A 16,914-nucleotide genomic window follows, 5' to 3' on the forward strand; every position below is an offset into this window, starting at 1 on the left:
CATGTGTCCCTCTTGGCTGCTTCAGCCCTCAGCAGAGCATGGTCTTGTTCCTTGTACTGCCTGTGCCCCACTTGTCCCTCTTGCTCCGTGTACTGCCTGTGCCCCACGTGTCCCCCTTGGCTGCTTCAGCCCTCAGCAGAGCATGGCAGTGCCGAGCCCCAAACGGGGCAGCTCAGCTCCTGGGGGAATCAGGGGCTGCTGCTTCTATCTTCTCCATGCCTGGGATGCAGAAGCCCCATACCACCTCCTGCTAGCCCACCTCCCATTGTGTGTTCCAGCTCCCACCTTGGTGCTGGAAGCTGTGACATTACGCCAGTGATGGAGTTGTCACCTGGTCAGGTGTAGGTCAGCTTTCTGTGCACTACACTACTCTAATGCTGGTTTTCTCCATTTTATAGCAGAATTTCCCTTTTAATAGAAATGCATCTCAAACATGACAAAACATCACATGAAAAGCAAAGCACCGTTCAGGCCAGTCTATAGATTCGTTCCAGCCCACACTAGCAGTGAAGGAGAGACCTTTCTTTTTTGGACCTTCCCATCACTGGGGAATTTGGGGAAATGTATTGCTTTTGGTTTTGTTTTTTTCTTTATGTTTTAGCCATATGCTAAAGCTTTAGCCATATGCTTTAGCATATGCTTTATGATTTTTCAGTAACTTCCTCCCAAAGATGGTCTGAATAGAGTTGGTCACAGAGTTGTCTGTGAACGGCATCACTTCAAAGATGCTAAAGTATCTGCAGCCAAGCAGATAAATATTTCTAGGTATTTGATCAGTTTCCCCAAGACTTAAGTTATGTAGAACTTGTAGATGCTATTATTTGCTGGATACTCTTATTCCAGCACTGTTTGAAAGCTCCCCATATACCATAAAGGTGTCCAGAAACACTCTGGGACCTAAGAATCTGCAAGATGATCTTCTCCTCCAAAATTTGAGGAGCAGAATAAGAGGGATTTTTTTTTTCTCACTTCCTTTTTCCTTTCTTAAGTGGTAGTTGTCTGTGGAGATAACACATTCTTCACACACCAGCATGTTGATCTAACTGGTCAGAAAATTCACAGGCCAAGCAAGAGATGAGACTAGAGAAGCAGAATCAGAGAATGGTTCGGGTTGGAAGGGACCTTAAAGATCGGCTTGTTCCAACCCTCCTGCCATGGGCAGGGACACCTCCCAGTAGACCAGGTTGCTCAAATTGCCATCCAGCCTGGTCTTGAACACTTCCAGGCATGAAGCATCCACAGCTTCTCTGGGCAAAAGAAAGGAAAGGAAACATGGGAATGACCAGTGTATGATCACCCATGGAACTGACTTCCATAAAAAGCCCAGGCAGGTATAGTTTATCTTGAATTTTGGATTAAAAGGGTAAAGCAGGAGACAATGCTGGTGTGTAGAGTGTATTTTTCAGTAGCACCGTTGCAGCAGAAGGGAAATAGTTGCTTTCCTATCTAGGTTGATCACCTGGACAAGGGTTTTCAGAGGAGGCTGAAGAACCCACTGATTTCCCCAGAGGCTGTAGCCGCTGAAAATCCCAGTTGTGTTTCTTCACTTGTTTTTGAGGCGTTCACTGAGCTCATGCCAGTGTGCCATATGAGGCAGACTAAAACACGCTCATATCCCCCTTGCCAAAAATGGGTGTTTGCCTTCCAGCAATCCCTGTTTCCCATTGCACTTGGCTCAGACTAGTCTTAAAGTAGTTAACAGTCTGTGGCTTTATGGAAAAAAAGGCCTTTACATCTTGCTAAGGCCTCACTGTATTTTAATAGTCAAATAATGTTTCAACAGAGGTAGCTTCTTTTGCTCTTTAATTGTTTTGCTTTTCTTTTACTCCATTACTTATTTATGAATAATTTCAAAACAGGCCAATGGAAGTCTTCAAGTAGGTTTTCAAACAAGTTTTGACAATGTTTTTTAGTTGTTCTGAGCTAAAAATAGTACAAACCAGCAGGTACAGACTGGAGAAGAGTGCCTTCAGTCCCTAAAGGACCTTTTACTGCATTTGCTCTCTAGAGGGAGGAACACGGAGACACACACAAAAAAAATCTCCAAGAGAAACAAAAAAAAAAAGGCATAAATTCCATTTGTTCACCTTACTAGGCTGTAAATGCCAAGGCCTAGCTCTGAGCAGTGCCACCCCCTTCCTCACCTCAGAAGAGAAAAACTCATTGTCCTGTCTGTGATGAGAAAATTAGAGGATGCTTTTCTCCGTGCTCAGGAAGTTAATGGTATGACTGGACAAGAGGTGGGCACAGCTTGCTGATGCTACTGTAATGGGGGACTGAATGATACATTAATTTTTCCCCAAGAATAATTTGGAAATGGTCTTTGGCATCTCCAGCCACTGACGCCTCCTAATCCCCCACTTTGTTCTTGGGATCTTCTGTATTTCTGGGTGTGTGCTGCCACGTAGCTATTTTTGTAGGTGGCGTTCTTCATTGCATTTTAAGTTCTTTGATTCCTCCAGGAAGTACATTTATACCATTTCTCAATCTGGATCTCAGGAGAATAGCACCTGAATGTATTTTGGTTCTCCGGACAGTGAAAAGGGTGATACTGTTTCCCTCAGGCTACTTGCCTTTCTGTCACAGGGACTGTCGCAGAGATACTGATGGGGCCATATCAGCAGCAATAGTCAGCTCTTAAACAAAACATTTGGAAGGCTGTAAAATTTTGAAGTGTTTTATAACCTATATATCATAGGACAGTGATCAGTACAGATTTCATAGAATTGTAGAATCATCAAGTGGTTTGGGTTGGAAGGGGCCTCCTAATCCCCCACTTTGTTCTTGGGATCTTCTGTATTTCTGGGTGTGTGCTGCCACGTAGACATTTTTGTAGGTGAGGTTCTTCATTGCATTTTAAGTTCTTTGATTCCTCCAGGAAGTACATTTATACCATTTCTCAATCTGGATCTCAGGAGAATAGCACCTGAATGTATTTTGGTTCTCCGGACAGTGAAAAGGGTGATACTGTTTCCCTCAGGCTACTTGCCTTTCTGTCACAGGGACTGTCGCAGAGATACTGATGGGGCCATATCAGCAGCAATAGTCAGCTCTTAAACAAAACATTTGGAAGGCTGTAAAATTTTGAAGTGTTTTATAACCTATATATCATAGGACAGTGATCAGTACAGATTTCATAGAATTGTAGAATCATCAAGTGGTTTGGGTTGGAAGGGACCTTAAAGATGATGCAGTTCCAACTCCCCTGCCATGGGCAGGGACACCTCCCACCAGACCAGGTTGCTCAAAGCCCCATCCAGCCTGGCCTGGAACACTTCCAGGGATGGGGCAGCCACAGCTTCTCTGGGCAACCTGTTCCATTGCCTCACCACCCTCAGAGTGACTTAAAAAGCAAGAGATTATTCTAATTGTCTTTTTGGCTTTTGAACAGCCAGCAAGCTCCCAAGAAATATAAAGAGAGGGGCAGTGGAGTCCTGGTGGAGCTACGGGGAACATGAGCCACTTCTTAGCTCCCTACCAATGATCTGCAGTGTGTGTACATGTATCTATCTATACACACACACACATATCTAAAATTAAATATCACCTGCATTGACATCTGCAGTTGATACAGAAGTTGAAGAAAAGGTAGATCATGAAGAAGAGAAAGCAATGAGCAGGATTTTCAATAACCTGCACATAATGTTCAGGTTTTGGATAACATTCACATAACTTTGTTCTGACACAGCCAAGCTTAGAATTGTGAGCCCAAAGAGCCACCCCAGGGAGGCAGCTCTGTTTGCTTTGAGAAAAGGTTGAAGTTTGCACTAGAAGACCAATTCAGCAAGGTCTGGTAGCTGCAGTTGTGGCAGTCCTCAGTTGTGCCAGAGAATCCATACACCTTTATATGTGTTTATGAGCAAAATCACACTTACCATACCAGCATCCAAAAATTTTTAAAGGTCAAAAAGTAGAGAAAAGAGCTGCAGTAGTACCTTGAGATATTTACAGCTCCATCAGTTTGGGTGATCAAAGCAGAAACAGGGGCTGGGCTGAGTTCAGGCACAGGTGTTACTTTTTCAGGGCGAGACGATGCCAAACGCCTCTTTCAGCTGTTGGAGAAGGGGCACAGAAGCAGCAGCTGGATGCTGACCCCCACTAAGTCAAATGAGAAAATCACAACTTTAATAGCAGTGTTAACCTGGACAAAATCCCACTGGAATGGGTAATAGAGTGTCACTCTCTCTCAATGCCTCCACACCATGCTCAAGTATCTTCCCATAAAGATACTTGGGAAGTGAGATGGGCATGTTTGATACCTCTTCTGGGATAATCCAGTGGTTTGCACCCTTTTGGGGGCAGATGACAACAGGGCAATATTCTGAATGGATGGAGGTGGGGAAAATATAAGTTGCATGACTATCATGCAACTGAGCCAGACATTGTATAGCAGTCCTACCTCACAGCAATGCAAAGGTTATCCAGAATTGTGTCTGAGAAGTTGGTATCAGAGAAAACAGTAAGTTTAAAGTAAGTTTCAGGTTAGGACTGCTTTGGCAATGCAGCAGGGGCTCCACATGGCCACAAATTTGTTGCAAGCAGCAGGCTATGCATGAAGTTGTTTTATTTTTTAGGGCAAGACACAGTATCCACATGGTCATTTGGCCTCCTCAAAGGAAAAGCAGCAAAGGCTTGCCATGTTTGACATCTGTCTTTAGTCAGTCCATTAGTAGCGCCCATTTCTCTATGTGCTGTGAGATCCCCGAGATCCTCCATAAAATCTGAGTGTATTGTTCAAGAGCTTCACAGCAACCACAGCAACCACCAGCCTCCAGTGAAAGCTCTGGGCAGGGAAATGGAAAATTGTAAAATGCAGACCCGTTTCCTCAGCTGCCACCACAGTCTTTGCTTCAAACTCACAATATTAAATGCAATACTTACTAAGAATTGGCATTTTAAAAAGCAGAAAAGGAGATGGCTCTCAGTTTGCGAGTAATGCACGTTTATATTTTAGGAGCATGAAAACCTCCATGAAACTGGGCAGGGAATACAGTAACAATCATTATTTGAGTACAGTCCCTTCACTGCAATGGGACTTCTGCACCGGGGTAAAGAGGAATGTTTTCTTGAGTCTGGGCCACGTCTTTTAAATTATACATTTCCTGAGTGGGGAAAAAAAAAAAAAAATCAGCTGAAAACTTACAGGTTAGGGTCATTTAAAATGCTTTGTTAAGCTACGGCCAGTTGCAGTGGTCCCTGGTAATGGATATTAAACGTAAAGAGCATCGCCCTGTATCGTTTAACTGAATCTCAGTTCTCATCTTATGTCCTGGTATTATGTTGGTTGGCAGAAGAGAACATATGTTCCTGGGGTTTTGTGTTCTGTGTGGATTTTTTTTTTTTTTTTTAAATAAAGGAAGTTATATAACAACAAGCCCACACATCCACTTGGTTGGAACATGTCAGGGGCTGGTTACTCCCAGGCAGAAAAAGTACTGTTAAAATGCACCTCGGTTTCTGTATTTCATAGTCAGACAATATTACATTCCATCTCCCATTTGCACCCAACTTCATTTAAAGGTTCATCTAGTTAATTTAGCTTTAAATTAACATTAAATATATTTGTAATATAGTTTGTGGTAAGCGAAGAGATTTTTGGAGAAATAAGGGTTTAATAGTCATTACACTGTAACTGTTACGGAAGCTCACATTGCATATCTTCGGTTCCACACAAAGCCTACCAGCTGCTCTTCATAAATGCCTCACTGCAGTATTTTGCAGGCAGGAACATCTCTTGCTCCCTTGTGTTGCCCACGATCGTATTTATTATTTATTATTTTGCAGTTCTTTCCGTATGGAGATGCTTCAAAGTTTGCCCAGCACGCCTTCCGAACCTTTGATAAAAACGGAGATGGGACCATCGACTTCAGAGAGTTCATTTGTGCACTGTCCATCACCTCGCGAGGCAGCTTTGAGCAAAAGCTGAACTGGGCCTTCAACATGTACGACCTGGATGGTGATGGTAAAATTACAAGAGTGGAAATGCTGGAAATTATAGAGGTGAGATCAATGTGACACTCAAAAATAACATGTCTGAGCATTAGGAAAATCTGATTACTTGTTCACATACCCTTTAGATTTTAAGAAACAAGAGGCCATACTGTATCATTAAAAGCATACATTTATAGAATTATAGAATGGTTTGGGTTGGAAGGGACCTTAAAGATCATCAAGTTCCAACCCCTCTGCCCTGGACAGGGACACCTCCCGCCAGACCAAGTTGCTCAAAGCCCCATCCAGCCTGGCCTTGAACACTTCCAGGGATGGGCCATCCACAGGTTCTCCAGGCAACCTGTTCCAGTGCCTCACCACCCTCACTGTAAAGAATTTCTTCTAATGTCTAACGTAAATCTCCCTTTTCAGTTTAAAACCATCACCCCTCATCCTGTGGCTCCACTCCCTGATGAAGAGTCCTTCCCCAGCTCTCCTGTAGGCCCCATTCAGTTACTGAAAAGGACTATAAGGTCTCCCTGGAGCCTTCTCCAGGCTGAACAACCCCAGCTCTCTCAGCCTGTCTTCATAGGAGAGGTGCTCCAGCCCTCTCATCATCTTCGTGGGCCTCCTCTGGACTCGCTCCAACAGGTCCATGTCCTTCTTGTGTTGGGGGCTCAAGTCATTGCATATATTCATCCTGTCCCAACTCACGCCTACATAACAGATGTCATCTCTGAGAATGGCGGGGGTTACATACGTGCGTGTGAGCTTTTCAATATCTAGAGGTGATTTTTTTTTTCTGATGAAGGGATTAACCATAAGAACAGCAGAGCAAAGGATTTACAAAGCCCATCTCAAAATGACTTGACACCCATGAAATTACTGGTTTGTAGCTCAAGTAGCTGAAGCCTCACTGGAGATTAACTTTAGATTACAGAAATTTACAGGGATAACAACACACTATTTTAAGTGAGCTCTCACAGATGGGCTTTAAGATGACCACAGCTCTAACAGGAAGGATAAAGTTTACCTCCCTCGTCATCTGCCAGCTACTCGCCACAGCAGTTAATACCAGATTTTGCTCACATGTACCCACAGAAAGCTATTAAAAGGTGATGACTGCTAAAACTGATTATTCAGAATTTATGTGAAATATTTCAAGGGAGTGACTAAAAGCCAACTAAGCAGTTGATCCAGAGAATAGGTTACAGCAGTTTTGCACTGTGAAACGGAACTGCAAAGAAACTCATTCCAGGATGCAAAATGTGACCCCCAAAATAAATCCTACATCTAAAGATAGCAAAACACGTTCTTCCTCGTTTTAAGCACATCAACATCTGATTCTAAGAAAAAAACCCAAATCTTTATGGAAGGTGGCAATCATTTTATCGTTGGAAAATCTTTCCAGATTTTGATCACATCAAAAATTCAGGTTAATTCATGTGTTGAATTCTCTGTTTGGTTTCTTTCCAAAGGCCATCTACAAAATGGTGGGCACTGTGATAATGATGAAAATGAACGAGGATGGCCTGACGCCTGAGCAACGGGTAGACAAGATCTTCAGTAAGATGGATAAGAACAAAGATGACCAGATCACACTGGATGAATTCAAAGAAGCTGCAAAGAGTGATCCTTCCATCGTATTACTCCTGCAGTGTGACATTCAGAAATGAGCCGGTGTGCAACGCGTCAGAGACTGCACAGAAGTTTAATGTTCCATTCAGTTTGCAGCTATTTCCACACACACACAAAAATTTGCTTGGACTACCTATAAATGGACTTGCTTCTTGTGTTTGAAACACTTGTGTGCATGAGAATGTCATTTGCTAAAGAATTTTAAAAGTATATATTATAAAAATAAACTGCCACAACGTGATGTGTGCAATGTCATTTCATAACAGCCCCCTTCCTCTGGAGCCTGTGCAGCAGTCCTGTGCTGCCGTGAATTATATTATTTATTGTTCATGTTTTCCTGATGCTAGCTCTGTGTCTCCTAGACTGAGTAATGTTAGTGACACTGAATCCCCATGGTAATGTTAACTGTTTATTATAAACCATGTCACCATCCTGCTGTAAAGTAGTACCGGACAGACGGAGGGGGAGAGAGAGTTCCTCGGCTCTCACGTCTGCGCCGCACACGTGCTTGTATTGTCAGTGGAGATAAATGTACTTCATTTGCATGCCTTTTAGGTTTGCCTTAATTCTTACCTCATTTGCATCCCTTCAATCTGGAAAGAGCTATGTCAGAGGAATGCAGTATAAAAAAAAAAAAATAATAATCCTGCTAAAATGATCCCTTTAATTAAAAGTATATATAAATATATATATATAATGTTTAAAATATTGTTTTATTGGAAGTTTAAAGGTTTTATTGGAAGTGTATTGATCTTTGCCTGAATTTTCAAAAGCTTCCACAGAGGTTGCAATATATATGTCCCAAAATAAATTTATAACATTTGACCTTTTCCCCTAATTCTTTTTTCATGTCTTCAGCACCGTAATAGGAAAAAAAGTTCGATCTCTTTAATTACCTGTCACTGTACTACTGGGAAATACATATTTCATTACAAAAGCATGAAGAAAACTTCTTTACACTCACTCACTCCCTCCAAGAGGTGTAAGATAGGAAACCAGACGTTGCAGTTCTTGTTTTTACCAACAAGGTGGGTTTATCCTCTCAGCCCCTGGCACTAAGACGTACCCGTGTCCTGCGGAGCTGCGCAGCTTGTGCAGCCAGCTGGGTTTATATTTTATATTGTCAAAAATCATTACTAATAAATTAATGATCAAGTGTGAGGACTGAGAAGGGGCGGTGAAGGAACCACCTTCCTCCTCAATCCTACGCACATCAGTGGAGCCTGCTGCAAGCAGGAGCCTGCGCAGCCCTGGGGAAGCGTAGAGAACACACGGGCTGCAGGAAATGCAGATTAAAATCCTTCCTTACACCACGTTTCCCAGTTGCTTTAAACAGTGGGTTTCTTACAGGATTACAAAAAAAAAATAAAAATAAAAAAAATTAATGCCTGAACATCTTACAATTGCATGTTTGGTATTTCTTCTTTGCCTTATGAAGAAATGGGACAGTACGCGTAATAGCTAAAAATCAGACAATAAAACGTGACACAAACCAACTCATTCTCTGTATTTTCAAATTTTTAATGAATCTCATCCTAAAATGGAGGAAAAGAACCCGCAAAAAACAGTTTTACACATGGGGGAGGGGGAAAACACGGAATCAATTGTTGACACAACCACAGCCATCCTCTCGCATTTAAGTTTCTTCTTAAATATTCCAAGCAAACAGCAAAAGGCAGAAATTTCAACTATATTTTTAACACCAGAACTTTCCTTGGACTACACAGGTAACGTTCTTAGCAAATAGGAAAGTGGCACACTTTGTACCTTTGGCTGCAACTTAAAAATAAAACCCGCATTCTGAAAAATGTTACCTCCTTCTGAGAATGAGATGCCCGTTTTTTTCCACTTAGGCTTAAATTAGTCATAGAGAGAGGATGCTGAATGTTTGAGGGAACAGGTTTACATACACTGACTAGAGAAGCAGTATCTCAACGTACATTTGCCAGCACCTTCCATTGTTGCAGGTGGACAAGCTCCATTTTCTTTAATGCAGCATTAGGCAACGCGTCACCATCCAAAATGGCCAACAGCTCAAAGACCAAATGTCAGAGCAGGACGGCAGTTCTCTCTCTGGGGAGCTGCAATGGTAAACTCTGTACTTAAACTAACAAGAATAAGGGAGTTTTGAGACCTTAATAGGATCGCTGCAAAAATAGGTGCATCCGAGGAAGTGCTTTGGTAACTGTTTATTCAGAACTAATCCTCTACCATGAAAACAGCTGCTGAGAACACACAGTCAGACACACCTTCCCTCACACACAGGGGTAGATCAGAATAAATACAAGATATTGATTTGAACCAAAGACCAGAATTGTTGCAACTGCTCCGCTATTTCAAGTAAGTCTACAGAAAACTTGGGAGAAAGCTGCAGCGTTAGCTCAGGAGGATGCCAGAATGTTCCTGAAGCAATTTTCTCCACACAGCTCATTATAGAAGTACTAATGAAGAGAAATGCTCTGCTTTCTCCTGCCCCTCCACTCCTGCTTTATCTTTTTGGATGCTGAAGAAAATGAGGAGGAAGCAATGCTCTGCCACTCTGCCAATTCATATTGTAAAAGGGTCTGAAACATTCTAGTTGCATCACAAAAAGGAGTCAAACTGAATGTGGTTCATCATCCTGTAAGAGGATGGAGGCCTCCCAGTACAAACAAACTGGGTTCCAGGCAAGTTTTGCCAAGTATGCACTTTGTGTGGCTTCCCACCCCTCCTCCCGTATCTCCACATAATCCTAAACAAGTTGTAAGTATCTTTAATATCTATCTCATCAAATCACAGGATTACAGAACTGCTTAGTTTGGTAGAGACCTCCAGAGGCCTCTCATCCTGCTTGAAGGAGGTGCAGCAGTCTGTTCAGACCTGGAAAGTCTCCGAGGATGGAGATTCTCCAGCCCATCAGGACAACACGCTCAAATGCCTCTTATCTCCATCAGGAACGATGAAGATACGAAGCATCATCCCCTCAGTTTATCCAGCCAGAACCTCCAAACCTCAGTTCATGGCTGCTCTGTCTCTCCCACCACGCGCTTCAGCAAAGGGCCTGGCTCTGTTTTGTCAGTGACCCCCTCAAAGCCGCTCTGAGGCCGTTGGCCCAGACCCTGGGCTTTCACAGTTAAACACGTGGAGCCTTCAAAAGATCACGAGACTTAATCCCTACAGTTTGAATGCACTAGAACTGCCATTTGCTTTCTCCGTGTACTTCCTTCAACTCATCCCTGACTTCCATACTATGGACACATCTACGAGTTAAACAGATGCTTGTGTAAAGACTGAACAACATTAAAGAACACAAAATACTGTGCAATGGCTAAAACCAAAACCAGCTGCAAACTTGAGGTAAAACTTACACTGCAATGAGGTTTTATTGAGGAATTGCTATTTGGTAAATAACTGTAGACACTGCAGAGCTGTCCTCTGAATAGTCTCAATGGCTTTTGTATCCCCATAGAGTCAAAAAAAAGAAAACAAAAAAAAAAGAAAAAGTGTCTAATGGTTGAACTCTAAGTAAAGTGCCTGTTTTTGAAGAGCTCCCAACAATTTCAAGTTGGAGTTCCTGGAGAAAGGAGAACAAAAGAAAAAAAAAAAAAGTTAATTTGGGGCAGTTTGAAAAATCTGGTTCTTTCTCCCTCTTATCCCCAATAAAGGCTTGTATTATTTAAGTAAAGCAAATTCATTTTAACTGCTCTAGTCTAGTCCCGGAAGAGGGCTGGAGGGGACAAGAAGTGGGGGACACCCAACGAAACGCAGGCCTGCAATGCTGTAGAAATGTCACTGTATTATTTCCCAAAATTCTTATTTTACTTCATGCTAATTAGCACACGTTTAAGAAATCAAGCAGAGCTAGGAAGAAAACAACATTTTTAACTGAATGCTAATTTTAAGTGTGTAGAGACACTGAAACATTGCCACAGGTACTAGTTCTCACTGTTTATTAAAATAGTATTCCATAGTTATTCAAAATATACTTCATCTTTTCCAGAAGAAAAAACAGAACAACTGATAAAAAATTCTATTAATTGGTAGTTAAAAATATCAACTGAACACTCCTGCGTGTCAACTGACACTTCTCATCATCAACACTGTGCTTATTCTTGGTCTGTACACACAGAGTAATTCTTAAAAATAAAAAAAATTAAAAATACAGGAACCTCTTCTTTTCATTAAAGTATCTAACAAAAGATCCTCTTATTACAGCAGGAAGTAATAACTTTACACGCATCCTTACACACTTATCTTCAACATTAGGCCATAATTATACACACAGATAATTATTGATCGTCCTCTTTGTCTTTCCTGTTTTGGAAATTCAATGTCCTTTGGCCTCTTTCAGGGTCTTGCATTCGGAGGATTCGAATACGGGAACTCGTAGGCAGAGAACTAAAAATAAAAGTATGCATCATTTAAACAGTCTTTCTTCTCCACAAATTTTAGGATTTCTATTCGATTCTTTCCATTACATATTTTCCTTTAAATAACTCTGCCCCTTTTCTTTGTCAGTTTTAAAAAAACAGTAGCTGGGGTGAAGTTCTGGCTTCACTGACACTGGAGTCAGACTTCAGTAAAAGCTTGGGGTAGAGGTAATGACTGACTGCAGTGATTTCTAACTTAGTTATAAAAAAAGGACTTTTAAGAGAAACTCCAAATAAGAGAAGCTCCAAATGAAATAGTGATCAAATACAGTTCACATTTGCCTGACAGATCAGATCCTGAAGTGGCACACACTTCAGACATGTGTAATCACTCACATCCTACTAAGAATGAGCAAAGTTACTAACCACACACTTACACAGGCTTCTCCACTGATTATCCTAAGGGTATTTTTCCTGAAGGTGCCTCCCTACTTTTGTTATGTTAAACGTTTGCTGAACATGCAACATGTAAAAAATACATAACAAAACCGAGCTGCACTGGAATTAAACTTTTAAACAGTAACCACACAGGAAATTCCTATATGTTCATTGAATACAGTTTCAGAAATTCCCCACAAAGTTTTTCCACAAATAACAACAGAATACCGTTATTCCACTTTTTATAGATTTTAGTAAGGGAAGACAATTAGAAGTGAATCAACTTTATTTTGAAGACTGCTTAATTATTCTCCACAGGCTTCACTGATTACATTTGGCTAATAGAGGGAAGGGTTGGCTGCATAACGTTAAACAGTGACTGCCCCCTTAATCTGGGCATGGCTTTGCCAGGCATTTATATGGAGCTTTTTAAAGAATTTTAGGCTACCAGATTAAAAAAAGAGAAAAAGGAAAAAAAAAAAAAAGAGAAAAAGGAAAAAAAAAATAAAGAGAAAAAGGAAAAAAAAAATAAAGAGAAAAAGGAAAAAAAAAATAAAGAGAAAAAGGAAAAAAAAAATAAAGAGAAAAAGGAAAAAAAAAATAAAGAGAAAAAGGAAAAAAAAAATAAAGAGAAAAAGGAAAAAAAATAAGAGCAATAGGAAAAAGAAAGAAAGAGAAACAGGAAAAAGAAAGAAAGAGAAATAGGAAAAAGAAAAGAGAAAAAGGAAAAAGAAAGAAAGAGGAGTAAGTTATCAGTTTCTAGATTGGCGATATTAAAAAAAAAAATCAACTCAAATGACAAACATCTTGACAGTACTATAGTATTAATAGGAAAAATGCTAAGTCTTCTGTTAATTTTGTGATGGGAGAGGGAGATGCAGGGCTAAGAGCTACCAGGAGCCTACTTTACACAGTAAAACATTTCAAAAACTTGTTCTGCTTAAGATAAACTGACTCAAGCCCCACTGAACATATTCAGAGACATTACGTAAGGAAGAGTGAAAAGCCTATTAAGTGAAATTCAGTGAAATTCCCAGAACCATCAGTAACGAACTGCTTAATTGTTGATGTTCTACTGCTACGAAAGCAAAATGTCTTTCTCCTCATATTTACTTTTTTCAAATTATACTCCTTGCAGTGGAACTTCCTTGTAATTCTTTACCAGGAAAGACAACACAACAGTATTACCTCATGTGTTGTGGGGTGAGCAGAATGAACTGTCGATGCCGCTGAGAGTCAGCCACCTTGAGAATCATGTCCATTGCAATTCTTCTGTTAACCATGTCCTAAAGACAAAAGATTTATCAGGTAGCGATACTGACCATGTGCTTCACTGGCCTATTATTGCACAAATTAGGACATGTGCTTAAGAATAAATTCATCAGAAAGTATCTTTATATAAAAAACTACCAGAATTAATTCACATTAAGCTTAGCTAAAGAAAAGTCTCGTAAAAATTAGCTGGAGAAATATCAGGGTTAAATTCTGAAAGCTAAAAATTACAGTGTTGGAAATTCTTAAACTCTGCTCTTAAGTATCTGCACACAATAGAGAGCTTCTATAGGAACAATCACACACTCCCACTCACAATGTTTTTCTATCAGTTTAGATATACATGTAGTACTTCTTGCTTTATTGGCACACTGAGATGAACTGCATTTTAGTAGAATAACGTTTCCTATAAAATCCTGCCTCAAAATTACCGGAAAGGATTTAAGGGTTGCATGAAACCTAAGATATTATAGCTTGGTTTTATTATTATGATTATCTTTATTATTATTACTATTTTGAACACAACCTTATGCATTAGGCTTACTGAAAGAGATGTGCAATGGAAAGCTATTATTAGCAGGGGTTAAACAAAGCTCTGCTTCTGTACTTCCTTATGCAATAAACTAGGTATCTGCCTTGCAAATAAGCTGATGGAGGCCTCTTGTGGTGGGTCTCCAGGATAACACCAGAAGTAACCACAGACCGTGGAGACAGTGAGGTTGCACTCACTGCCACAGCAGTGGAAAGACAAATTGTGTGGAATTATGTATGCAACAGACAACGCAAAAGTTCTCTGCAGGGCCTGTGGTTCTGAGTACCCACCCTTTTCTGGGCAGATGGATAAATTTCGGCACAATTAACTTGTAAGAAAGGACCTAAGCTTTGGAAGTCAGCTGAAAAAAAAAAATCACTGACCACCTTAGATGCATAGTTTCCTTTTGGGAATTTTTTATATACAAAGTAAATTATTTTTTTTCCCCCTCTAGGTCTGTGATTAGAATTTTTTATATACAAAGTTATTTTTTTTCCCCCTCTAGGTCTGTGATTCCCAGTAAATCACTGATGGGTGAGGGTACTGAAGGCAAAATGAAATAATCAACTCTGTCTCACAAAATTAAATTTCTCAAACCATACTACACTGTATATTAATAAGGAGGAAATAAAAATATTTTTTATTTCCTCCTTTAAAGTTGGTTTTTTAAGTTGTTTTTTTTTAAAAGTTGGTTAAGTGCCTATCCAGGGAAGCTGCACACAAAATCACATTTATCCGTTTTCACTGACATTAGTATTTACTGTTCATTATTCTCCATTTCAGCATCTTGGAAAGATCCTACTGATGAAGTATAAGTTTCTGAGGAGCAGTACTGACCTCAATTGCTACACTTGCTCTGAAAAAAATAAACCCAGTGACCTCCAAACTGGTAGAAGCCAAAGCACATGTGAAACCCAGAACTGTCACAGCCACATGCAGAGACAATCTGTGACAAACACAATAACAACAGTTTGGGGAACTAATAAAAAGTTGTATTTTATGATTTTTGCACTGAAATAAGGATTAAGTATGTGAAGTAACAGAAACGCTCATAGCTCTGGGTACCAACTTCAGAATAAGCTTCAAAAGACATTTAGCAAAGTGAACAAAGATCCCTACCAAGTTTTGGGTTGGGGTTTTGGCTTTGGGGTTTTTAATTTCTTATTTAGAGATAAGTATAGTGTTTTAAAAATCTAACCAAATACAGATAAAAACGTGACTATTTCAATAATTTATACAAATCAGAATAGCAAAAGTAAGTTTAAGTTTATACCATGTAGACATCAAATTCATCCAAGCATCTGAAAGGAGATTCGGTGATGGACCAGAGAGAGAGAATGAAACAAACTGTTGAGAAGGAACGTTCACCTCCTGATAAGGATCTCACATCATTAAGGGCAGCTCTGTCTTCCTCTCGAGGCTGAACCTTGAAATAAAAATATCAGAGCAATTTTTAAACCTGAAATAGAGACTTACTAACAGAGTCCTAATTTTAAAGGCAAACACATTTACACATGAACAGACGGAGACCACTTGAGAACAATTTTCTGCACTTCCCTGCCGCTGCCATTCCGGAAGGGGACGGCTCTGAACCATTTCCTAACACATTTCTAGGATTGCCTCAACTTTCTCCACTGCAGTAAAACACATTGAACAGACTGAACCACTCTGCCAGTATATTCAATACTCTATTTTTAGTAGCTATTAAACAACGTTTAATAAATATCAACCAGTGTAGTTATGTTACAGTAAATCCAGTAGTTACCAGCTACAACAGAAAAGCAGGTAATTGATTTACAGCAGGAGTCTGAAGGACCAGTTTCTTCACCAGAATATATGAAACATTCTGCCGGTGTTTTCTTATTCAATTCTCTATTTTTAATAGCTATTAACGTTTAATAAATATCAACCCGTGTAGTTATATTACAGTAAAATCCAGCGGTTACCAGCTACAATAGAAAAGCAGGTAATTGAATTACAGCAGGAGTCTGAAGGAAGACCAGTTTCTTCACCAGAATATATGAAACACTGAACAGCTTTTGGTTCCATTGATTATGGCGACACCTCGTGGCAATCTCACTTTAAGCTTAAATTAAGCATTTTCTTGTCCTGTTAATCATGTTACCTTTAACAAGCTAAGCAGGAAAACAACAATTATTATACCTTCCTTGATTAAATATAGATCTCTCGCCTGAGAAACGTGAAACATCAGCTATAAAAAAAAAAGTATTCTGATAAAGCCAAGTAATGACTTGACATTTTATGGACCGAGTTTCACTGAACAGCTTTTGGTTCCATTGATTATGGCGACACCTCGTGGCAATCTCACTTTAAGCTTAAATTAAGCATTTTCTTGTCCTGTTAATCATGTTACCTTTAACAAGCTAAGCAGGAAAACAACAATTATTATACCTTCCTTGATTAAATATAGATCTCTCGCCTGAGAAACATGAAACATCAGCTATAAAAAAAAAAAAAAAGTATTCTGATAAAGCCAGGTAATGACTTGACATTTTATGGACCGAGTTTGAGTCAGTTCCTTAGATACATATCCTTCACCTGTTTAATTAGGACTGCGTCAATGTGTATTTGTGTTGTCACTACACATTTTTCCCCTCAATTCTTAAAACTGAAGTCTCCCACAAAAAAAATAAAAAAGTAAACACCCCCGTGACAAATTTTTTGGGAGGTATGTTAAAAGACACAGAGGAAAAAAAACGTAATATTGAAGCTTTCAACCATTAGAAGTTGTTT

The 16,914-nt window shown here is 39.9% G+C and overlaps 2 protein-coding genes across 15 annotated transcripts in view; one reads left to right on the plus strand and one right to left on the minus strand.

Moving 5' to 3' along the window:
- VSNL1 (visinin like 1) overlaps nucleotides 1-8,969 on the plus strand; it is a 108,091-nt gene extending 99,122 nt beyond the window's left edge. For all 12 annotated transcript variants that reach the window (XM_014956803.1, XM_014956801.1, XM_014956799.1 and 9 more), the window contains exons 3-4: nucleotides 5,785-6,000; nucleotides 7,410-8,969. In XM_014956803.1, the coding sequence (XP_014812289.1) occupies nucleotides 5,785-6,000; nucleotides 7,410-7,607 (414 nt within the window). In that variant the 3' untranslated portion in view covers nucleotides 7,608-8,969. The remainder of the gene's footprint in view (nucleotides 1-5,784; nucleotides 6,001-7,409) is intronic.
- A 100-nt stretch (nucleotides 8,970-9,069) lies between these two features.
- SMC6 (structural maintenance of chromosomes 6) overlaps nucleotides 9,070-16,914 on the minus strand; it is a 33,421-nt gene continuing 25,576 nt past the window's right edge. The window contains exons 25-28 of one of the 3 annotated variants that reach the window (XM_014956785.1): nucleotides 15,434-15,586; nucleotides 13,545-13,642; nucleotides 11,832-11,946; nucleotides 9,070-11,122 (exon numbers count right to left, since the gene is read on the minus strand). In XM_014956785.1, the coding sequence (XP_014812271.1) occupies nucleotides 11,838-11,946; nucleotides 13,545-13,642; nucleotides 15,434-15,586 (360 nt within the window). In that variant the 3' untranslated portion in view covers nucleotides 9,070-11,122; nucleotides 11,832-11,837. Of the gene's footprint in view, nucleotides 11,947-13,544; nucleotides 13,643-15,433; nucleotides 15,587-16,914 lie in introns of all 3 variants that reach the window. The other 2 variants (XM_014956786.1, XM_014956784.1) reach the window with 2 other exon arrangements.

Source organism: Calidris pugnax, unplaced genomic scaffold (genome assembly GCF_001431845.1).
Source record: "Calidris pugnax isolate Ruff unplaced genomic scaffold, ASM143184v1 scaffold171, whole genome shotgun sequence".
Lineage (NCBI taxonomy): Eukaryota > Metazoa > Chordata > Aves > Charadriiformes > Scolopacidae > Calidris > Calidris pugnax.